Raw genomic sequence first — 22,601 nt, 5'->3', positions numbered from 1 at the left:
CGGATGGAGTGGCTGTATATATTCAAGACTTTACGGTATTTAGTGTAAAATGCAGTCGACAGAAGGATCTCCCTTTCAGAACCACCGAAACCACTCCAGGATGAATGTTCCCCAGACCACCAAGGAGAATTATACTCTGGCCTTCACGAGGATCAATTTGCTAGGCATCGTGTGGATCTACCTTGTCCGGGTTTGGGCCACACCCTAGCGCTTCAGCGCTCTATATAGTCTTTCAATTCAAGGAACCGAATCGAATGTCCTCTTGATAGTGGCAGAATTATGTAGAGCATAATTATTGGAAAGCCAGCTTCGAAACATATATGTAGGGTCGCTTATACCAGGCCATTTGCGTTCTTCCTCAGCAGTCTACCGTCTGATCATCACATCGTCCGAATGCCATCCGGGAATATGTGGGACAACTTGACTAGCACCAGGAGAAGCGTCACCCTGAGTAGTGACCTGTAGATGAGAAATAACTAGTGAGGGTCGGCCGGCGCGGAAAGCACCCAACTGCTCTCACACTTTTGGGGCTGCTTTGCATACATCGCAGTATCAGCATACTCTCATAATTTTCTTTTTCTTGAAAAGTGGAGCTGTCAGATGAAGATCATAGGCTATTGGCGTTGGGAACTACGCCCAGTGTGTATACGTCGATGAGATTGCTCAACGCTGGCTAATTATCGATGAGCTCGCGGAGAAGGAAGCGGCCCACAAGATCAAGCTTAATAAGAGACTTGGTCACGTATACACTAGCCCGGCCGGCTACTATCCATGTACCGTTCGGTGGATACGTTCGAATGAGTCGAGACTTCTGCGGCCAAGGAACATGACGGAACGCCAGCGACTCAGAGCTCGATCTGATGCGGGTCTCTGATCGGATTCGAACAGGGGCGAAGAAAAGGAATAAATATCCGCACTACAAGTAATGCACCAAACATATAACAATGCGAGGCAGAGGGAACCTCTAGTTCTTATGTGATGCAATAGTTTTAGGTCATGAGAATCGAGTGTTTGATGGTTACAGACAAAACAATGTTGAACTCGTGGTGATAGCAGACGGTAGCAATGGACGGCTTGCCACACGCGGTTTCACGCACTGGAGACTTACAGGGAAGAGGACGTCAGTAACCAGCACGCGTCTTTTTCGCGCATGCAATAGAAGACTTGAGCGAGAGAAGAACATAGTGGACCCATGTCCTGTGCCCAAATCCGGCTGCAGGAAGTTACGCATGCGAGAAACCAAATGCCGCGGGCCAATGAGAACCGTTCAAAGGAAGATCATGATTCAGGTGCTGTACATGACGATATAACGTCAACCTGTATGACCAGCGCACGAATCCAGCCGCATGGACGAAGAAGTTACACCAGCGATCGCAACCAAACCACTTCATCCCTTCTTGACATGGAGATGGATCAGAGCATGAGCGTGCAAAGTAATGGGCCAACCCAGCCCAACCCAAACGTGATGACATAAGAAAGCGAAATACAGTACCCGGTCGGTGGAGGCGTGCCCACGCTCTTTGTATACACACAAGCCATTATTAATACTCTGTCGTTGACGAATTCACGCTCGTAGTTTGGGAGAGAAGTGGTAGAAAGAAAGAAAAAAAAAACCAAAATAACAACTGCAGCACTCAGGATTCCCATGTAGTCCCCCACCACGGTACTAGCTGAGCGATACTCGACTTAACTTCGCAGATCAGACGGGATGCGGTGCTTTCCGAGTCCTATGGCTACAGATAATTACGTTCGCATTTCCACCCCTTATGAACATTTAGGTTGATAAATAAAGGCAAAAGCCACTTGCATCAGTAGCGTGAAATTCAAATAGATAGACGCCACGGATGTGAGGCAAGTAATTGTAGAATTGCTTCCGACGTACATAATGCATCTCTGCCGGCCCCTCTATCCCATGTTACGAAGTCATAGATTTCAGTATATGTAGATTCATCAAGTAACATCCACCTTGGAGGACTATATTATGCAACACGTATTATTACAACATGAAATTCATTTTCGTTCTTACACCCGGCTATCAAATCGTAAAAAAGTACAGGGAAGGCTTTGGCCGGGTCAACAAGCTCGGACGCAAAATGCAGCAATGAAGCAATGAATAAAGCCATCTATGCCAGCGTACGCAACAGTGAAGTTCGCCTAAAGCGAAGCAAGGCTCGTGGTAGGCCAGAAACTGGAAAATTGCGATATTAATATCTAGCTTATGAGGGGCGAGGGGGTCCATCACTCACTACGCATCGGGGGCACGTTTATAGCCGCGCGCCGCGATGAAGGCATCGAGTGAACTTGGTCCTCGAGATCCATAAGGATATTCTTCCAGGTTAGCGCTCCCCTTGTCGATCCGGTGCAAAATTGGTGTAAATATCTATGCAGAATACTATGATGATCACAGAAAGCATCCAAGCTGGGTTGGGACCTTACTTTCCACGCACTATCAAGCTCATCATCGCGAACGAAATTTGAGTGGTCACCTCGCAAGGCATCGAGGATAAGCGCTTCGTAAGCCTCAGGGATCGTGGTATCTGTGAACCTCCGCTTGTAGGTAAGGTCCATCTCGGTGGGAAAAGCCCTCGTATCGAAGCCAGGTGTCTTGGCGTTGATTTTTATATAGATGGCTTCAGAAGGCTGGATACGAATTACGAGTTCATTTCGAGCAATGTCCTTGAAGATGCCCTGCGTGACATCTCGATATTGAATTCGAACCTCAACCTTTGCTTCGTTCAGAGCTGATCTATGTGAGTAGAATATCGGAAGCTAGGACCCTAGTGAACACCCCACCTTTCCCTGCCTTGAGGATGAATGGGACACCTTCCCAGCGAGGGTTGTTTATGTGAAGTGTACAGGCCGCGAACGTAGGACAAACAGACCCTTTAGGGACAGTGTCGTCATCCAAATACCCAGGTTTCCCATTGGCACCGACATATTGCCCAAGAAGAGTGTCTTCAAGGGTAACGGGGGGGATCGCTCGCAGAACTTTGACCTTCAGTGAATAATGAGCAGGGATCAAGCGACGGGAGGAAAAGGGATCATTAATACCTTCTCATCTCGGATGTCTTCCGCGCTAAATGACACTGGGCGTTCCATGGTAATAATTGTCAAAACCTGAAGCAAGTCTTTGCTTCGATATCAGTATGCATAACCAAACCATCGAATAGCAGGACAAACGGTTCTGAATAATGTCTCGAATGATTCCGAACTCGTCGAAATATCCACCACGGCCTTCCGTACCAAAAGGTTCCTTAAAGCTGATCTGCACATTAGAGATCGAGTGTTTGTCCCAGCCAGCGCTAAAAGCAATATTGGCGAAGCGGAAGAGCAGTATGTTCTTCACCATTTCCTTTCCAAGATAGTGGTCAATTCGGAAGATTTCCTCTTCATTCCAGTCCTGCTTGATGGCGCTCATGAGTTCTCTCGAGGAATGCAAGTCCTTCCCGAATGGCTTCTCAACGATGAGACGATTAATGCCCTTCCTGAGGTAATTGTTCCTTTTGACGTGCTGAGAGACCGGAGTAAAGACACTAGGCGGAAGAGCGAAGTAGAACAAACGATTCGTCTCCTTTGTCTGATAGTTCCTCTCAATTTCAACTAGGTGCCTTTCCAGCTCTTGGAAACTCTCGTCTTTGTCGTACTGGCCAGAAACATATGTGGAGATGCCAGTAAACTCTTTTATCAATGCCCGATTTTCCTCGTTGTCCGCATTTTTGATGTAGGAAGGTATTCTCTTGTGGAATTCTGCGAGGTCCATCTTGGTCCGCGCATAGCCCACGATACGGACACCTCGGGGCAGTAGCCTCCGGCGATAGAGACCGAACAAGGCAGGGAAGGTCTGTAGGGATAACTCAGGATGCACACATGCGGCAAGTCTGAGAGATATACGCACTTTCTTTTTCGCTAAGTCTCCAGAGGCGCCAAAGACTGGGGAAAGCGATTGGGGCCCATGACGTTCGATCGAGGGAAGATAGCGGACTTACCGACGATGATGGTGTTCTCACCAAGCTCATCGTGAGAAGACTCCATGGAGGGAATAGTGCCAGACATGGCTCTTTCGCGATTAGGCGTAACTATGCGAAATCCGCCCCGATCTTGACTTTAGAACGCCGGTAGGGTAGAGGCAGTGAACACATTCTGAAATTCACCTTTCGAGTCAGACATGCTTGGAATGGAGTAGGGGTCTCTCAAAAGGGTCCAGCGTGTGGGTAGGGATTCACTAGTGAGAAGGTCAGGTTCTTCAGTCAACGTCGCCGCTGCCTAATTTCACCGTTATGTGACAGCACGTCACTTCCGATTCACACATAACTCTCACGTGCTGTCACGCCTGCAAATATCCACAGATCCGGCGGATCATGGCCCCCAATGAAGAAAATCCCGCCCTCGTAGTAGCAGCATTCGACGAGCTGCTCAACAAAGAGGACGTGGATATAAATACGTTAACAGCGTACGCCACTGCCCTTATTTCGCGTTTGCGTTCCTTCAGCCGAGAAGCAGTGTCGCGCACGACCGCCCAGAGGGCCCTGATGACCGAAGCCCGAAACACGATGGATCATGCACACCTTGGTCTACAAAACTTGCTTTACGAGAGGCGGCACCTCGAACGTGAAATCCAGAAGTGTAGGCAGTTTGAGTGCGTTTCGATGATTTGGCGGTCACATTCTGCGCTTTATTGAACGGGCCGAACTTCCCAGATTTATCTATCAAGATATTCCGCTATACCCCTTGGAAGAGTTTGCGGAGCTTGTGCCCGGGGTCGTAGGCGCCATTGATAATCATGAACTCATGAAGAAACGTTTGGAATTTGAAAACTCTGAACGTGCTCGGTGAGTAGTGTCGGCGTTCTGTTTGTGGGTCGTGAATAAACCAAGAACTGTGGCCGAAGGCTCGAAGATAAAAAGAAAGCATTGATTGCGGAACGCGACAAATTGATCAAAGAGAAACGGGAACATCGACTGAGGCTTGAATCCGAATCACGAGAGGAGGCTGAATTCGCAAAGGTTGGGGATCGCTTTCCCATGGTTTGTGGCGAATAACGTCCTGACGATTTTGCAGAAAGCGGCTGCTTTGGACGGCATACTCGCGGACCTAACGCTAGTTTCCGGGACACCTAATCCATCATCATCATAACTTTCGGAAGAAACATCATGTCATTGGTCGTGTTCAATGGGCCAAGGTGCGGCTTGGCTTTAGGAAAGCGTGTTGTATCGAGGGGCGTGTGAGCATCCATTAGTCAACGGCGCTTCAACGGCGCCGTTGATGCTGGGATGTCCTGCACTCCGCAACACTGGAATCTGGCCATACGTCATCTTGGTAGCTTTAGCAGCGAACATCCATGTTTTGGCGCGATGATGATGGTATCGGAAACCATGTTGATGCATACGGATTATGCGAGCGAATGGAACATCCGGCTCCTTGGTGACCAAGCACCCTCCCTGATACCGGAGCAGCTAGAGGGCCTATTACGCTCTTATTTTTCAAAGTTGATCGTACTACCCTTTGTCATAAAATGGTAACCAATCTAACCGATGGATGTCTACATGAATTCGAGAATCAGGGCGATGGAAACATGAATGACGAGTCTCCCGGGGAACGCGCCCACACATTCACAAATCACATCCCTTCTTTTCAAGTGGGCAATTCAGTCATGATGCTAACCCATCGACTCCGTGCTTCAGCTGCAGTTGGGCGCTGCTTAGGATCCAAATTCCAGCACTCCTGGAGAAGCTTCCACAGTGGTGCATTCGCCCTGGCGAGCCCCCACCGCGCCGCGGTTTCACTGTTGCTAGGAAACGTTGGGCGGATTTCTCCCGCGCAAACACGCTTTCTAAATTTCCACAAGTTTTTCTCTTCCTCCATTGGGACAATATCAGTTAAGATCTGAGCTGTGACCATTAGCGATGGATGTTTGGTGCAAGGGATCACTGACTTCATAAGCGGTACAGCCAAAGGAGTACACGTCAGCGGGTGGACCGGGGACCTCGCCATCGAATATCTCCGGAGCAGTGGTCCTCTCAATATCCGCCCTGGTGCCCGTAGGTGTTTCGGTAAACGCAAGGGCGAAATCAGAAATACGAGCATGTAGGTTATCGTCAACAAGGATGTTAGACTGCATAAACTCGGCATCTTCAATCAACGGCTCATTCGGGGGATCCGAAACTACAAACCGGCTTCAAAAGCCCGTGATAAACAGGTTCCTTTTGGGAATGAAGATACTCCAATCCTCTGAGTATTTCATCGCTGTTGTGAATCCTTCCTTCTGAGCCTTATTCGTTGACCAATTCACCAAATTGCTTACCACTATTGATATTCAGCCATCCGGAAAATAAGTGGGTACAAATATCAACCGGTACGTACCACTTGTAAGCGATTGAGCTTGTTAGGATTATCTTTGAGAAAACTTTTGAGGTCACCATTCCCCATCCACTTTGTCACAACATAGGGAACCTCGTCTTTGGGACCGCAGCACCCAAAGAAAGGGACTACGTAATCGCTGGTGAGGCTGGACCAAATTTTGCTCTGCCGCTGAATGCGCTACACAATTCGGAAGCCAATCTGAGCCCACCGAATGTATAATGGGAAGATGACCCAAACCATTAAAACGCTATCGGAAGCCCTGGTAAGCAAGGGAGATCTCATAGTCCAGATAGGTGCTCACACAGGTATATCCTCATGATTAGGTTTGTACTTCTTGATCGCAACGACTTCGTCTACCAGCTTTCCCCTCCAAATGTCGGATCGGTTGCCGCGATGGACGGGTTCGCTGCCTGGAATTTCCAATTCACTAGAATCGATGTTGTAAGACGGTTTCAGAGCCTTATATCGGCGCAAAGCATCGATAATTCGCTTTCGTGCTTTGACAACTTCGGGATCTTCCTCGGTTGCTGGTCCTCCATTGTTGGAGTTAGATGGCGCCAGACGCTATCGTGGGAATCAGCCAAGAACGCGAGTACACGCAAGCCGCCATCAGCGTACGAGGAGTAATCTGTGAAGTTCCGCCAGCTCTTCCTGGAGTTGTCCCAGCTCTTGGCCCCGGTCAATGCCTTGCAGAGCCTCTAGCAGCTTGTCGTATTGGACTGTCACTATAGCATCGCCGTGCTGCCGGTCCGTATAAATGCCTGAGATCGTTATGAACACTGAGCCTGCTTGCCTTGAGTTTTGATTTTACTATCTCCAAGTCGTCCTTGATCCCGCGGTAGTACTTCCAATTATCCTCTCGTATTGTCTCCAGGGAGTCCCGAATTTCCATCTGATCCTGTTGCTGCGCTTTGGCTAGCTCAAACTGCCACCTAATTTCTTTGTCGGTGAGTTCTCGGAGGCTTGTCGTCAAGGATTCGAGCAGACTATTATTCAGGCCTCCAATAGCAAGTACCTGGCCAGTGAGCTGGGTCTAATTAATTTGGCTATGAATCTGGTGGAAGTGGAGGAACGGGCTACTAGAATAACTGACTTGAAAGTTACGCCAAGAGTTGATGACTTCAGTGTTTCCATTCTTAATGTCTTCGGCCATCTGGGATTTGTGTAGAAGTTGACGGGCAGGCCCTTTATCTTTCCATTCCATCATGCGATCCTTGATATCACGTAAAAGTCTGGGGGCCACGTTTGTCAATGCGTCGTTGGACCCCGCTTCCAGAGCTGATCTACTTACGTTCCGTAATGCACAACATATTTGTCGATTCTGTCATCATCAAAAGTACGTATTGGTTCTCGAGTAAACCCCAACTAGCTCACTGGTCCTTGATTTGATCATGGCGGAGCCCGTTCGAATTGATGTCTGCGATTACGCTTTCCAGAAAGACTCTTGAGTCCTCACATCGCTGTGAAAGCTCCCTTGCGGAATGTTTATTAGCCTTAAAATCCTGCACGAAATCCGCTGTTTAGTTTCCTTGAGCGCCCGCAGCCGTTGCTAGACCAAGGGGTCTCGATGATCAAGCATTTAGAGGGTGGTGCTTACCTGGACAACCTGAATTATAGCTTTGGCAAGCTCAATTAATACCCCTCCTGCCACACCGATGCCGAAGCCGTCCATGAGGGAAACGCTGTGTCAATACGATGCCCAGTTCCTTAAATGGACATTATGAACGAGTACGCCCAATTATGGTAGTACTAGTTATCAGTAGATCCACAAAAGGGTGTGCTTCCCGCAGACGTGCCACATAGAGTGCGAGTACATTGAGGCTTCGTTCAGTATGAAGAAACAGGTTTCTTCCTGTTTCTTGATACAAAAATTGCGTGTTTTTTTGGGTAGAAGAAACGGGAAAATATTGAATTGGGAAACTGGAAGAAACAGGCCAAAGAAACCTGTTTCTTCATACTGAACGCAGCCTGAAGATCGTGTTTGGAATCAAGTGCAAGTCATACAGGAGGAACTCATCAAATAGACCTACATCTCAGAAACAGGCTGACTTCGAGGATCGTAGGCGCGAAAGACAATGACATCATACCAATCTATTGGTGTTGGAACCCAGGAAATTTGTAGATGGAGGAGTTAGATTGAAGTGGAACTGAGGGGGGAGGTGGCAAAAAAACTTGCCCCAACCCCGGTTTGAACGGGGGACCTATACATTGAGATATTGCTAACTTCAGTGTAGCGCTCTCCCAACTGAGCTATTGAGGCAGAGATACTTCGCCTAACGCCACCGGGCGTCCTGAGCGTTCAGTCATCAAAGCTGCGTCCGAATGCGCTCCCCCATTTGAAGCTTGCCACCTGCGACGTGCTCTTTATCTCCAAGGAGGTCAAAGTTCGTGGTAAGGATGGTACATGTAGATCCAGAAATAAAAGTGACGATATGTATAAATTGCTGGCGTGATTGCAGCCATTGACCGGTATGATGCGTCGAGCGAAGAGGCCAAGTTATGATTTGAAAGCAAAGCTGAACGAGTAAGTAGCGGTTGTTCTGAACGAGTCCTGGACTGTATAACGTGGATACTCTGTTGTTGTTGTTTATTCTGGATATTTATCCTGCAAACTTTAGGCTGCGTGAATACTCTGTAAGCGCTCTACAGTGCATTCAATCGGAAATTTGTTGAATACGTGGAAAGATGGAAGGACGGTCGTCGTTCACAACTCCCCCTCTCAAAGCGGACCCCAAGCAGGAAGGAAGATTCTGATAAGGCTTTGGGATCGTTCCAGGCTCCTGTTGATCCAGTACTCGTTTTGCCACTGTTGTAACCATCTCCTCGGTATTGTGCCCGTGAGGACGAACCTGGCTATTGGCGTCATAGCAGACCATCTGGCCCGTGGAGTAGATGATGCTTCAGTTCTCAGTAGGCTCTGATACCATGCCATGACTCAACCGAGGCGTGTCCGGAAGGCACTAGAACTGTTCTCATCAAGCGTGTCATGACCTGGTGCCGTAACTTAGCGAGAAACGTGTAATGCTGTTGACCGCCGTGGCCGGTGGCGGTAATACAGTGCCAGGCTTTGGCGTGAGCTGGTTGCGTTCTAGGCAGGATCCCAACCTCTACTAAAGTAGAGTTGCGTTCATCCATACACTCCTCATTTGGCTGACTCACTCCAGAATTTTACGGTGCCACTCGAATCTGAGGCGCTCCAGACGATTGAAGAACGTGTCAGCCTCTGGCGCCAGCTGGTTTCCACTCGGACATCTTACATGCCGGACGTGGCTCGGTCACTGTGTGTCCCTTGTCAAACTCGGACGACATTCAGGGGCTCTCCCAGTGGTTGAAGAGAGCGTGAAACTTTGGTGCAGGCTTCATCCGACATAATACAAGCGGATTCTTACGGCGTCGCTCCATAATCTTGGCAGCGCTCCGAGGCGTGCTCGATCATTGAAGAAAGTGGGAAACTATGGCGTGAGCTAGTTATCATACACCCCGAATTTGGCTCGAGCACTCCAGAGTTTCACAGTGGTGCTCCACAGGTCTATTCTCCGAGGATACGAAGCACACTACTCTAGATGCGGAGAGTAGTGAATATTCCTGGACCGTCGATGGTGAGAACTATCGACACCCAAAGCCGGGGCTTGTTCCTTACTGAGAAGTTGGCAATTTGAATGCTTCGGCTCCACTCCGAAAGCAATGTGAGGCTACAGGAATTTCCAGTGGTATCGCATTGCGTCGTACTCTACGATCCGTGCTTCATCCAGGACATTTCAATCTTCATTTTTCGGCGAGGGGAGATATATCCTCTTTCCCAAAGCACACTGAAATTTCTTAGACAGCGAATATGCAATGAGGTGAGCCAGATGGCATCTCGAAACGGATGTTGAACGCAGGGCGCCGCACCTTGTTGACGGTGACTCCCGATCAACTGACTCTGTGGGTTAAACAAATCGATCGTCCTATTCCCGAATGGTGCATAATGGGGGGTCCTAAGCTGCACTATGTGACGGTCCCCATCGTGCATGCCCAAGAATGGGTCCAGTAATTAGCCCTCGTTCGTGCCCCAGACTGTTTCTAGTCTACTCCAAGTTGACTGACGTCATAAGTCTCAGCCGCCCGACCTCCACTCTGGCGCTTTCACACCACTCGCCTCAATTTTACGACACATAAAAAGGCCCCAGAGACGAGGGATAAGCCTGATCTGTTCCTAGTCCTCTAGACCTCTGTCAAAATGGAAGACCCTGCCAGACAAGTACGCGCCTTCCTTACTCTACATCACGGAGGCGCCTTGATGCTCTCATAGATCGAACATGTCGTCCGTTCCCTCGTTGAGCTTCCGACAGCCACTGAGATTGTAGCCCATATCGACAAGTACTTCACCAAGGACGCGCGCATTCTCCATCCGCTTTTCAATCAACCTCTTTCCAAGAATGGCCGCGAGGATCTCAAGGGGATCTACAAGATGGAGTAGGTGGCGAGTCCATTCTTGGTGACTAATATCGTCTAAGGCCCTGTTTCAGACGCGTCCTCTTTGTCTATGAGGCTATGGATATTCATTCTATCATGACTTCTCAGGATAAGAAGCACATTGCCATCGGTGCGTTCATGGATCATACTACGAGATCCCCGATTAGGAAATAAAAGTGCTTGCAGACTCAACCGTCCATATTACGCTTCGCTATGCTCCCTTCCTTAAGTTTGATGCGCGCTTTGTTACCATTTGCCGTCTCGTTCAGGCGAAGAATGGAAGGTGGCTCATCTCCGAGTGCGTAGATCGTATTAATTGTCGTCTACTTTATTCCACTCACTACTGCACCCGTTCAGGCAAACGGATATCCTCCCCTCTGATCTGAGTATGGCACGCTTCCCCGTCCCCATCCTCCGATCCCTTTCGGACTTCTACAAGCATACCGTAGGATATCTAACCGCCTCGCTTGGGCGGTTTCTCCTGAAGCAGGGATGGGGTGGAGCCTAATATTCCGGCCCACAACAAAGTCCATATCCCTTAGAACCTGACTGTCGCAACACGCCCCAGTTCAGTTACTTATTATACCTATAAGAAATAGAGACGTCAACTCATTGCGCGATATTTACTTTACGCAGTGAGGTAAGGCTTTCATTGAGGGCCATCACACCCGAGGATCTTGCGATGCTAAGTTTCACAGCAAATCTGCTGACGGTTTAAAGGGAGCACCTTCAAACTAGTGTAGCTCTTCGTGTGAAAAAGCAGAGCAAACCCTGTGTTCGAGTGACGCCCAGGCTCAGAAAAGAATATTAGTTCCAAACAGCAACCATCTTGGTCTTAGTATTTTTACGGTGGAGATATTAGAAGGACATAAGGCGTTGATGGCAGCCAAGTGTGCTATGCGATTACGTAAGACAATTGGATTTAATGTCGCAGTTCAAACTCTATAGCTGTCGAGAGAGGCTCTGGTCACCTCCCCACCAACCACGTCGAATTGTGCTGCAGATGCGTGGTCATTCCTGCTTGCCTCCTTTCAGCGCATTTAGCAGCATCATTTCGGGAGCATTCGGGCAGCCGCACCGTTTCCGTTTTACATAAGGCTCTGCTGAGTCTACAGCAAATAGTTCCAGGAGCACTTAGGTACATGTTCATCTTCCCGCCGAGTGCATGTCTGGCGTGGACCAGAGTTCAATTTCCAGTTCCTGCGTGGATTATCTCGCTTTTTTGCATGAGGCTTGAACCCAAAATTCGGGGGTTCGGGTGTCCCTTCCCGCTGGGCGCTCACGCTATCGGTACCTCATGACTCTTCACTGCTCTTATTAGGATGCAAATTTTGGTCAGGGGACGTGTGTAACGCTGTGCTGTGTTGTTGGACATGTGGGCATTTTTGCCCCTGAGATCTGAGCACATAATTTAACACAGCCTTGCCGCTCCGTGAACGGTGCTACAGCCTCTGAGTATGATTTATTAACACTCTTTTGGGTGGAGGATGAACCATTCTGGCATCCTGAATGCCGATGGCAAGTGATGCAAACCGGCGTCAACCTGCATCCGTCCGTCCCATCTAAGCAACATATCTTCCGCCGGAACCGACCCCATTTCGACTCGATGTTGGTGCGTCCGAAGTATCGCTGAGAATGATTTATTTTCGTGTCTCACATGGGCATAGTCGTGTGAGGGTTGCAATCCCGTTTTATATTTGGATTAAAATTTGCCTCTGCACTTAGCGATGGAAAAACGAAACTCCTATGAGCCGATTTGCGGCAAATAGGAGCATGGGCCCTGGCACGTTGCAGACTCAGGGGAACCCCACGCGTCGCTTGTCAGATGCCACAATGCTACCTCGCTGTGGAACTGCTTTTTGATCGCTCCTTTCGTAAACCCTTGTTTGAAATTGCACTTGGAGAACTGACAGCTTTGACGTACCAGTTCTCCAATTGCAAAGCTATTTTTGTGACAACGTGGCTGTAGAAGAAACCTAGTCCCTCCTATTACTTTCTCTAGGAGTTTGGCTGCACAGGGATTGCAAATATTGCGATGGCTCATTTCTGGTATTTTACGTAATTAGTGGGGCATGTGATGAGAGCGAAGAATTGAGGCTGTGAGGTGGATCGAAACCTCGGAAGCGATTCATGTGGTTCAGTGGCCACCGACAGAACACCACTGAACAGGAAGCTTCCGTTAGCAGACTAGCTATCGCGATATTGACAGGCCAAGCTAGTTTCGTCCAATTTCGAGCATCAGAAGTACAGGTTATCTGTGAGTCACACCTAGGCAGAGTCCCAACCTCTAGTGATATGAAGGCAAACTGAAATGACGGGTACGTAATAATGGTGGGCTACGGCTCTTTGTAACGCAGGATTGACTTGGCGTGAGACTGAGGCAGTACTACACCTTGTATTATACTTGGGGCTCCTGAACCCTCTGTTTGCACTTACGGATTATCATCCAAGGCAGCCTACGACACAAATCCAAGTTCTTGTGGAGCGAAACCTCCTTCCAAACGCCTTGTGCCGCTGCACCGGCATTGGAAATGGCAATGACTTGGCATTGGTAAGTCGTGCCTGTATGGCGCACAGCTTTTTTAGGGCCCCAGAGTGTTTGAAGATAGTAATTTACGTTATGAACAACCTGGGATTTTTACGTTTTCTCTGCTCAGTTGTTGGTCTTGGCTGTGAAATCAATGCTTGCGCGGTGTGATATCCAGCATTCATGATGTACAAGCGCAATTCATGAGGAGTGGTCATCCTCGAGGCACTCCTTTCACGGATTCCTTGGATCATGAGCCCATCCTGACAGGTATAAGACGACCAAGAGAAAACGCTGCACTCCCCTTCTCCAACCAGCTGCCTTCCCTTCATTCCGGGTCGTCAACATGCGATTCTCCTTGCTCTCTACGTTTGTTGCGCTATTTTTCAGCATTCGTGCCTTTGCTGCTCCCACGAACGGTACTCTTCCCCCTGCATGCGGTAGCCATGTCGAGTCCAGCAAGCTCCAGACTCTGGCAACCGAATTCGCTGGTTTCGAGGCGGCCTATAAAGAAATCATAACAAAGAGAGCAGAGGACGGTGAACTCGAGGAGCGTGGTAGTGGTTTCGCCCTGAAGTTCATTAATGTATATTGGCACGCCATCACGGCCGGAGGTACGCATGTTTTGCCGGCCTCTTCAATTAATACTCACTGAGAGGCTCCTCTCCAGGTCCCCACGTTCCCTCCTATGCCACCATCTATGCACAGATAGCCAGGCTGAACACCGAATTTAGGCCTGTCGGTTACTATTTCAGGCTCGTTCGTATCGATTACACCGCCAATCCTACGTGGTACAACTTAGGCGAAGTCACCGGGTGAGTCTGTCTTCTTGTCTGTTTTCCTTGCTTTCTTTTCCAACATTCTGCCTCATACAGACCGAATGCAGTTGCCATGAAGACCCAACTTCGAAAGGGAGGGGTTCGTGACCTCAATATCTATAGCGTAAACAGTGCAGTCGCTGGCAGTACAAACCTTGCTGGATATTCTTCCTTCCCGTGGGAATACAATGCGAATCCAAAGCTTGATGGTATCGTCATAATCCTTGGCGCGCTTACTGGAAGCCACGCATACAACGACTACTTCATTTTGGGCCGAACTCTCGTTCACGAAACGGGCCGTACGTATGACTCCGCTGCATAGGTTAAAAGTCGAACTTACAGTTCTGCTGGATAGACTGGGTTGGTCTCCTCCACACCTTCACTGGCGGCTGTTCCTTCCCGAACGACTACGTGTCGGACACTCCACAGGAGGCATCGCCCGCGTACTATTGCCCCACTGGTCAAGATACTTGCCCTGGTGGAGGCCCTGACCCCATCCATAACTTGTGAGTTTTTCTACGTGAGCTAGTTTCAATGAGCACGAGTGCTAACTGGCTTATTTTTAGTATGGATTACACACAAGATACTTGCAGGTGGCAGTTCACTCCTGGGCAAATATGGCGTGCGCGGATCATCATGTGGATCTACCGTGGTGTCTGGCCCTGGTAGATCAGCTTTCTCCCGCCGTTCGGCGATTTGGACTCTACTCCCTCTTCACACTTCGCATTGATACATTGCATTACGATGTATGAAACGTTATCTTTCTGGTTGGACAAGTACACTTCTTGTTTGCTGTCGTTGTGGGTTTTCATGGGTGGTTCATATGTGTTGTTGGTTAAGGATTTAATTGACTACCAATGTACCTTAAAATTGTCAAAACGTTCCCTGATTCATGTACGAGAATCCCGGGGGGATGCTCTGAGGTGCCAAACGTTCGAAGCTTGACATTCACATCATTGTAACCCTCAACTCGAATTGATTATCATCACATAATTCCCGCTATTCCGTGGTGGGTCCTGCAAAATTTTGCTCTACAACACCCCCGATACAGAGGCCCTTTATCCCTTTATCCAGGGTCCTCTTACCTATTTCTTGCCAATCTCACATCTAACCCTCTTCTACTCCGTAATTCTGAAAGATTGTGCCCATCGCCGTTACGTGATATTGGTATCTGATTCGAATTGGGCTGCCTTTATGCCAGCATCACTCACCTCGGCGATTGCTGACTTACTATGACAAGTTGGATTTCGATCTGGCATGCAATATCACCACCATGCGGGAAATATTACTGCATCACGCCCGCGATGCTGTACTACCCTCGTCCCTGCCTCTTCGTGATCGCCAATGGTGGGAAACTTGTGCCACTCGATAGCCGGAGAAACTGACTGAAACGCGGGAGTACTACACCATGTGACTGTCAGGTGCCATTTGTGGGGAAGTTATGTAAAGCTAGAAATTAATTGGATGACTCACTCTGGCTCTGCACAAGCACCGCTTGGCGTGAGACTGAGGCAGTGCTACGTCTAAGCCTGTCACGCTTCTTGGATCAAACACTCTTCTCTCTCCTTTTCGATCGCTCGGGTTTCTTGAACCCACGGCTGCGCTTACGGGTTATCATGGGTATAGAACGTGATACTTGCAAATCAAAGTTTTTTTTGGAACGAAACCATGACCCTTTCGAACGCTTTGTGTGCGGCTGCACAGGCATTGGAAATGGCAGTGAACTCCCATTTTGGTATTACGGCTTTTCATGTCGCCAGATTTGAGTTGTGCCTGATCTCTCATTGTTGAGTCAGGCTTACGCACAGCTTTCTTTCGGGCCCTGACAATCGAGGTCGGTAAATTTACGTCATGAACAACCTGGGATTTTTACGTTTTTTCTGCTGCGTTTGAAAGCAATGGTTCCGCAATATAATCTCCAAGCACACATGATGTACAAGCGCAATTCACGAGGCGTGGCCACCCTCGGAGCATTCCTTTCGAACACATCCGGAGGGGTATAAGACGACCGAGAGAAAACACTGCACTCCCCTTCTCCAACCAGCTGCCTTCCCTTCATTCCGGGTCGTCAACATGCGATTCTCCTTGCTCTCTACGTTTGTTGCGCTATTTTTCAGCATTCGTGCCTTTGCTGCTCCCACGAACGGCACTCTTCCCCCTGCATGCGGCAGCCATGTCGAGTCCAGCAAGCTCCAGACTCTGGCAACCGAATTCGCTGGTTTCGAGGCGGCCTATAAAGAAATCATATCAAAGAGAGCAGAGGAAGGTGAACCCGAGGAGCGTGGTGATGGTTTCGCTCTGAAGTTCGTTAATGTGTATTGGCATGCCATCACGGCCGGAGGTACGCATGGTTTGGGTTCTTCGATCGTCACACACACTGAGAGGCTTCGCTCCAGGCGCCCAGACTCCCTCCTATGCCACCATTTATGCACAGATAGCCAGGCTGAACACCGAATTCAGGGCTGTCGGTTACTATTTCAGGCTCGTTAAGATCGATTACACCGCCAATCCTACCTGGTACGACTTGGGCCAAGTTACCGGGTGAGTCTGTCGTCTTTTCCGTTTCCTTCCTTTCTTTTCCAACATTCTGCCTCACGCAGGCCGAACGCGGTTGCCATGAAGACCCAGCTTCGAAAGGGAGGGGTTCGTGACCTCAATGTCTATAGCGTAAACAGTGCAGTCGACGGCACTGCAAACCTTGCTGGATATTCTTCCTTCCCTTGGGACTACAATGCAAATCCAAAGCTTGATGGTATTGTGATAATCCTTGGTGCGCTTACTGGAAGCCACGCATACAGCGACTACTTCATTTTGGGCCGAACTCTTGTTCACGAAACGGGCCGTACGTATAACACCTCTGCATAAGTTAAAAGTCGAACTTACAGTTCTGCTGGATAGACTGGGTTGGTCTCCTCCACCCCTTCTCTGGCGGCTGCACCTTCCCGAACGACTACGTGTCGGATACTCCAGAGGAGGCATCGCCCGCGTACTATTGCCCCACTGGTCGAGACACTTGCCCTGGTGGAGGCCCTGACCCCATCCATAACTTGTGAGTTGTTTTTTCTACCTGAGCTAGTTTCAATGAGCACGAGTGCTAACTGGCTTATTTTTTAGCATGGATTACACGCAAGACACTTGCAGGTGGCAGTTCACTCCTGGGCAAATATGGCGTGCGCGGATCATCACCTGGATCTACCGCGGTATCTGGCCTTTCTGGTAGATCGGCTTTTTCTCGCTCGCCGTTCGGCAATTTGGACTTTTCTTCCTCTTCGTTCCTCTTCACACTTCGCGTCGACACATTGCACTACGATGTACGAAATGTCATCTCTCTCTCTGGTCGGACAAGAGCGATCGGACTTTGCTTTTTCACACTTGTGCGTTGCACATTGCATTACGATTGCACGAAATATTAAGGCTGCGGCACGAATCTACTTGTTACATGATTGTATCTACTGTTTGAAAAATGAGAAACTGTTACCTGCGGTACAAGTCTACTTGTTAGATGATGTATCGCAGGGCGTAACGTGCCATATTTATAGACAGAACAGAAAGAGAATGCTAAAGTGGTGAAGCGGTAAATGGTACAATGGCAGGGGTAACGAGGATGCGTGTAAGTTAAGTGGCCAGTCATAAGGGCAAAAAGACAAAGCGGGAAAAAAGGATGCAAAGGGGGAATGCAAAGCAGGAGAGCGAGAGTGGCGGGTGCTTTGAGCGGGTGCATGTCTCAACAGGTCGGACGAGTAGATTTCTTGTTTATTGTTGTGATGGTTCGTTCATATGTTAGGGATTTGATTGACTACCATAGTTCCCTGACTCATGCGTTCACGCGCGAGGAAAATCCCGTTTAGATGTGCTGAACGGACGTGCCTGACCAAGTGTAAGCATTCGGTACAATTGCTCTCTAGGCTGGGGCTAGTCTCTGGTACGCATACACATGGCCACTCTGTTCTGCAACCTCCAAGGATGGAAGCTCCAACCCCACCCCCGAGAGCTTGCCCGACAAAACGGGCATCTCCCGGGAAACCGACGAGGTACCAATCACGCGAATTGGCTGTTTGAAATTAATTCGAGATGGCTTGCATCTTCATGTAATACGCAGCACCTGGAATAGTCATGCAGAAAGCGTCAGGCAGGCTTCAGCCAGGGGAATGAGTGTCACCGGCCCATTTGGCACTTGCACCAAGTTTGCCACACGTACGTTCTGTGACTCGGTGGAGCCACTCTTGCTGTCGTCATCGTTCCTACTGTTCCACCGGCCGCTGTATTATGGATGTTTATTGTTGGGAAAATGAAAACTGGAGACAGCCCTCTAGTACTGTAGAGGATGGTCACCTGCCTAAGGCAGCTCACGACTCAGAAGCGGAATTCCATCGCTTGGAACGAAATAAAGAACTCTTGTGTGATCGCTGCACAAGGATTGCAAATGGCAGTGAAGCCTCACAGTTGCTTCTATATAACAGTGTCCTGTGATCTTCGGGGTTGCTGTCTTTGGTTAGAGTTTTGACTCGGTTGCTGGTGGCCGCTTGGTCATAGTGCACGTTGGTACCGTCCGCCATGCAGTTCAGACATACAGTAGCACAGCTTTTCGAACTCAGGAAATGATAGAGTATGCCTACGGCAAATATGTCCGGTCCGGGTTTATATTTCGTTTACGTTTTCTTTCTGTGCCTGGGTGCGAAGGCAGTGTTTCTGAACCTGCACGATAGTCCTTTCAGCCGGAGCCCCGTTTCTATATGTCGTAAATTTCATCCTGAGGTGAACACGAAGCTGAGATGAAGCCCCATATCTTTCCAACAGGGCTACCTTCCCTTCATCTTATGTTGAAAGACATGCGATTCTCATCCCTTTGCGTCTGTGTCCCCCTTTAGCATTGGTGCGTCCGCTGCTCCCGCAAACAAGACTGTTGTTCCTACATTGCAGCAGGGACGTCAGCTCCGACAAGCTCCAGACGCTGGCAGCACATTTTCTCGGCTTTGAGGCCTCTTTCAATGAACCCCCAGCGGGTGAGCTCGAGGAGCATGCCCCGAAGATCAGTCGGAAGCACGTATATGAGGTCTAGTTAGCTTTTCTTGAACACTCGTCGGGAGATTCCCCTCCAGGTGCCCGTTGGGACGCCTTACTCCCGCGACCGTCGCAGCGCAAAGGCTAGCTGGTAAGCAGTGACCAGCCTCTCAACCCCAGCTGGCTACCAGTTTAAACTCGCTGGCATCTATTACATTACCAACCGACAGTGGCTCCTGTTTCTTCTGTGTTATTTTTCCTGCGTAACATTCCGGACTCACCGCTTCTGCAGACTGCCATGAAGACTGGTGACCGGAAAGGCGGGGTTCGTGACCTTAGCAACTACACCGTCAGGTCCGCGTCCCGCTCGGTCAAACGCCCGTTGGGTGCTCTTCCTTCCCATAGGACTATGGCTCAAGTCCTAAGCTTGATATTTTCATTGTAGTCTTCGGCAAAATAATCGAAAGCACAGCATACGGTGCGCTACAATTTGCCCATCCACTCGTACGTGCCAGTGACTCTATTGGCATATGGGCCAGCCTCCATTCCCTCGAGGGTGGCTGCAGCATGTTCGATGACTAGACACTCCACCCGAGGCATCACCTGCATGAGTCTATTGTCCCACTGATCATGATGCTTACCTTGACGGAGACCTCGACCCTAGACACAACTACTACGTTATTGTCCTAGGCTTATTCGACACATAAGGCCAACCGTGTTTGATGTGGCCTGAATTATGCAAGCGACCTCCGCAGAACCCGAGCAGAGGTGGCGCACAGAAAGATCATCATTTCGATCTACTGAGGCATATGGCCCTTCTAATGAAGGCGCATTTCCCTGCCTTCCGGCGATTGGACTTTCTTTCCTCGTCATTCGTTACTCGCTGCTTCGCTTCCTCGTTCAGATTCCGATGTCCATTGGCTTTGCTTAAATGCGAAGAATTAAAGCGATCACTATCGATATTAACAATGGTTGTGATCAGGGGACGCATAGGTTCACCGTAACAAAGACCCACAAGGAAACCATCGAGGCCCATGAGCGCTCCATGTTTCGATGGAGGTCAGCAGTCACACCCTCTGACCCAGGCATCTAATCACGTTCGCAGATCCACCTGCGATCAGCAACCGTTTGGCCGACTCATCCTTGACCAAAAAATTCTTACGGGCACATGTTCGTTAACACCACCCTTGAGGAATCCGCTTGCGTTTGCCAAGCCACTGACCAGTGGAATAACCTGCCATAGACTGGATGGCCAATCGTGTGTAAGGGATCAATTGGAGGAGGTCCGATCCAAAAGCCATAAAACCATCCAATGGGACGATCAGGCTCTGCAGGCCAAACGAAATGTTGGCACATACGAGGATAACATCAAACGTGCTACTTGTCCAGCAACTTGCGTGAGCGCCTGGGGGCATGATCAACGTATAATTTGCGATCGATTGGAGACATGAATCAAGTAGCGTCGTCTAACTCCGGTGGATTGAGGATGTAAAGTCCTCACGAATGGTTTCCTTTTTCCCTGGCAAGGTCTAAGACTTACTCGTAGTGCACTTGCAGTTCACGCCACCTGGTCTTGATGTCCACACTAGTCGAGCGTCGAACGGTGCATAGAGCAAAAAAACCTTGTGCGTTGGCTTGTCTTCCTACATCGTCCCGAATGTCGAAGAGTGGAGGTCAAGGCACCGGAACAATGTTCAGGTTAGAGAGTTTTCTCTTATTGTCCCATCGTCGCCGATTTTGTACGCAGACGTTCCAATGAAACGGTGTTCGTAACATGTTGGTGTGATATACACATACGTATGGGTTACACGCTGTGGAAATTACAACCCGAACATGCCAAACGGTTTTGGAAATTTAATGTGTTCCACATCGTGAGTAATGACTCATGACTGGAAGGTGTCGGCTGGGTTCACACAAGTTTCCGGGGTGGTCGAGTCAAGTGGTCGTCTTTCTGGCCCTCCCATCCTTGCTAGGTACATTTCATACCGTGTGGGGGCCGGTCTGCAGTGCGTTAGAGGGTTAAAATTACCGTTAAGGCTGAATATACTCACGCCCAATGTACAGGTTCGGCTGTCTGGGCGACGCCTGGAAGCTCCCTGCATCTAAAGGGATATAGCCATCATTAGCCCACAGAAAAACGTTCGGTCGAGGGATCAACTGACTCTTTGTCCCAGCTTTCATCCTCTCCTAGGTACACGCTCCCAACGAAACTGATGTTTTTGGTTGCTCTTCCCTCGCCAGCGTCACCTGCCAAACTCAAATCCCCTAAACTCATCATACTCATGCTATGACTCAATCCCCTCGTAGGCGAGGAACCGGAATAGCTGAAGTATTCCTTTCTGACACCGCCATCTAATGATTGAGGGATGTGATGAACGCCATTCTGATCGGGCATGATGTCGATCAAACCATCCTCGGGTTCGAATAGGCCATTTCCTGCTTCTGGGCATGCTTGCTTGTGGGGATGAGTTTGTGCGCCTTGGCTTTTGGACGCACCAGTTTTCGAGCGTTCTTGTTCGCCAGTGGACTTGTTCAGCTGGGAGGCCCAGCCGCCCTGCACGCGTCGCAGCACTTCCTCTCGGCCCCATTTACCTTCATCTGTTATCGAGTTATCTCTACCATCCGGACTCCTATAAGGGATTGAATGCCAGAGGGTGGATTAGGCGATTCGTACCTAACATTTGCTGAGCTGCGCAACCTTCTTGCGGCCCTGGCCTTGGTCACTAGTGAGAGCCAAGCTTCATGCTCATCAGTATCATGTATCGTGGAAGAGATATCCCTGGGTGTTTACTTTTTTTAGATGTTCTAGTGGTACGGACAGGCGATAGGGTTTCCAGTGTCGAAGCGCTGGAATATCGAAGAGCTGGGGTCGAGGTAACCGGGCGGAGGATGGACGTCCTTGAATGTCCGCCCTCGTGATGAGGAATGGATTTTCCTTGACCCAAGCCAGTCAACCCTCGAGCGCTGGAGGTGGCAGCTGGGGCCTGGGTGGTTGACTGGAGGTACCGGGGATTGGGAGCGATTTTACGAGTGGAACGACGGAGGGTCTTGAAGTTGGTTGGAGATGTTGCCGCTTCCATTGGGTACGTTCGTTCGAGGGTGAATTATGGATGGCGAGTAAGTTAGGAGTAGAACAGACAAGTGCTAACTAAGAGGTTTCCGGCACACTCTCCATTACGCCCTTTTTAATCTCAAGAAAGTGGTCAAGTGGTCTGCGGTTGTCCGCCACTGACAATTGGCATCCAGTTCTCCTGTAACCACTCGGATTGAAGTTGGCCGCTTTGTGTTATGCCCTGTTTTAGATTTGCTCCAAATCCATAATAAGCGCCCTCATGTTCATTTGTTTTTATTCTGGATATTTAGTGTAAGCAGCGGGCTGCTCATGAGAGCGCTAAGATCGGCGTTCTGGGAAAAGTAGAGTAGAAAATAAATAAGTTCGA

The 22,601-nt window shown here is 49.3% G+C and overlaps 7 protein-coding genes and 1 non-coding gene across 8 annotated transcripts; 4 read left to right on the top strand and 4 right to left on the bottom strand.

Annotated features, from left to right (window-relative positions):
* Positions 1–2,056: 2,056 nt before the first annotated feature.
* EI90DRAFT_2989191 (glucose-6-P dehydrogenase) lies at positions 2,057–4,305 on the bottom strand. The gene is made up of 9 exons (XM_039056059.1): positions 4,152–4,305; positions 3,987–4,076; positions 3,896–3,930; positions 3,181–3,841; positions 3,052–3,128; positions 2,794–2,995; positions 2,437–2,741; positions 2,247–2,380; positions 2,057–2,188 (listed from the first exon to the last, which is right to left on the bottom strand). The coding sequence occupies exons 1-9, from the start codon at positions 4,165–4,167 to the stop codon at positions 2,155–2,157; spliced, it is 1,554 nt and encodes a 517-aa protein (XP_038922339.1). The 5' UTR covers positions 4,168–4,305; the 3' UTR covers positions 2,057–2,154.
* A 53-nt stretch (positions 4,306–4,358) lies between these two features.
* Positions 4,359–5,133, top strand: EI90DRAFT_3012012 (Fms-interacting protein-domain-containing protein; the record flags this gene model as incomplete). The annotated part of the gene is made up of 4 exons (XM_039056535.1): positions 4,359–4,636; positions 4,698–4,829; positions 4,889–5,024; positions 5,059–5,133. 4 exons carry the CDS (start codon positions 4,359–4,361, stop codon positions 5,131–5,133), a joined length of 621 nt encoding a protein of 206 aa, XP_038922338.1.
* Positions 5,134–5,466: 333 nt separating this feature from the next.
* On the bottom strand, positions 5,467–6,782 carry EI90DRAFT_3033883 (kinase-like domain-containing protein). Its single transcript, XM_039058482.1, has 6 exons — positions 6,662–6,782; positions 6,598–6,607; positions 6,361–6,537; positions 6,167–6,218; positions 5,933–6,129; positions 5,467–5,883 (listed from the first exon to the last, which is right to left on the bottom strand). The coding sequence occupies exons 2-6, from the start codon at positions 6,598–6,600 to the stop codon at positions 5,632–5,634; spliced, it is 681 nt and encodes a 226-aa protein (XP_038922337.1). The 5' UTR covers positions 6,601–6,607; positions 6,662–6,782; the 3' UTR covers positions 5,467–5,631.
* A 1,751-nt stretch (positions 6,783–8,533) lies between these two features.
* EI90DRAFT_t39 lies at positions 8,534–8,620 on the bottom strand. The gene has a single exon. It is a non-coding gene; the product is annotated as a tRNA-Phe (tRNA).
* A 1,959-nt stretch (positions 8,621–10,579) lies between these two features.
* EI90DRAFT_3012010 (uncharacterized protein) lies at positions 10,580–11,323 on the top strand (the record flags this gene model as incomplete). The annotated part of the gene is made up of 5 exons (XM_039056534.1): positions 10,580–10,600; positions 10,652–10,815; positions 10,869–10,945; positions 11,002–11,113; positions 11,173–11,323. The coding sequence occupies 5 exons, from the start codon at positions 10,580–10,582 to the stop codon at positions 11,321–11,323; spliced, it is 525 nt and encodes a 174-aa protein (XP_038922336.1).
* Positions 11,324–13,688: 2,365 nt separating this feature from the next.
* On the top strand, positions 13,689–14,829 carry EI90DRAFT_2905127 (metalloprotease; the record flags this gene model as incomplete). The annotated part of the gene is made up of 5 exons (XM_039054194.1): positions 13,689–13,956; positions 14,001–14,157; positions 14,218–14,459; positions 14,516–14,666; positions 14,727–14,829. The coding sequence occupies 5 exons, from the start codon at positions 13,689–13,691 to the stop codon at positions 14,827–14,829; spliced, it is 921 nt and encodes a 306-aa protein (XP_038922335.1).
* A 1,289-nt stretch (positions 14,830–16,118) lies between these two features.
* Positions 16,119–17,475, top strand: EI90DRAFT_1734045 (uncharacterized protein). The gene is made up of 5 exons (XM_039052093.1): positions 16,119–16,501; positions 16,557–16,701; positions 16,761–17,002; positions 17,059–17,209; positions 17,275–17,475. Exons 1-5 carry the CDS (start codon positions 16,234–16,236, stop codon positions 17,378–17,380), a joined length of 912 nt encoding a protein of 303 aa, XP_038922334.1. The 5' UTR covers positions 16,119–16,233; the 3' UTR covers positions 17,381–17,475.
* A 3,569-nt stretch (positions 17,476–21,044) lies between these two features.
* EI90DRAFT_3116541 (uncharacterized protein) lies at positions 21,045–22,241 on the bottom strand (the record flags this gene model as incomplete). Its single annotated transcript, XM_039062903.1, has 5 exons — positions 21,045–21,162; positions 21,213–21,257; positions 21,324–21,791; positions 21,836–21,899; positions 21,953–22,241. 5 exons carry the CDS (start codon positions 22,239–22,241, stop codon positions 21,045–21,047), a joined length of 984 nt encoding a protein of 327 aa, XP_038922333.1.
* Positions 22,242–22,601: the final 360 nt, after the last annotated feature.

The sequence above is a fragment of the Cantharellus anzutake genome (genome assembly GCF_015039405.1).
Source record: "Cantharellus anzutake strain C23 chromosome Unknown EI90scaffold_4, whole genome shotgun sequence".
In the NCBI taxonomy this organism is placed as follows: domain Eukaryota; kingdom Fungi; phylum Basidiomycota; class Agaricomycetes; order Cantharellales; family Hydnaceae; genus Cantharellus; species Cantharellus anzutake.
Note: the sequence above shows the minus strand (reverse complement) of the source record. Positions and strands in the feature narration are given on the sequence as shown.

Excerpts from the sequence above, each read along its gene's own strand:
- EI90DRAFT_3033883 (XM_039058482.1), bottom strand. Across the intron at positions 6,219-6,360 it reads AGCTCAATCGCTTACAAGTG|TATCTTCATTCCCAAAAGGA; the intron begins GTACGTACCGGT and ends AGAGGATTGGAG. Across the intron at positions 5,884-5,932 it reads TTGGCTGTACCGCTTATGAA|ATCTTAACTGATATTGTCCC; the intron begins GTCAGTGATCCC and ends GTCACAGCTCAG.
- EI90DRAFT_2989191 (XM_039056059.1), bottom strand. Across the intron at positions 3,129-3,180 it reads TCGAGACATTATTCAGAACC|ACTTGCTTCAGGTTTTGACA; the intron begins GTTTGTCCTGCT and ends ATCGAAGCAAAG. Across the intron at positions 2,189-2,246 it reads AAACGTGCCCCCGATGCGTA|TTTCTGGCCTACCACGAGCC; the intron begins GTGAGTGATGGA and ends GCAATTTTCCAG.
- EI90DRAFT_1734045 (XM_039052093.1), top strand. The coding sequence starts at position 16,234 with ATGCGATTCTCCTTGCTCTCTACGTTTGTTGCGCTATTTTTCAGCATT. Across the intron at positions 17,003-17,058 it reads TCTTGTTCACGAAACGGGCC|ACTGGGTTGGTCTCCTCCAC; the intron begins GTACGTATAACA and ends TCTGCTGGATAG. Across the intron at positions 17,210-17,274 it reads CCTGACCCCATCCATAACTT|CATGGATTACACGCAAGACA; the intron begins GTGAGTTGTTTT and ends CTTATTTTTTAG.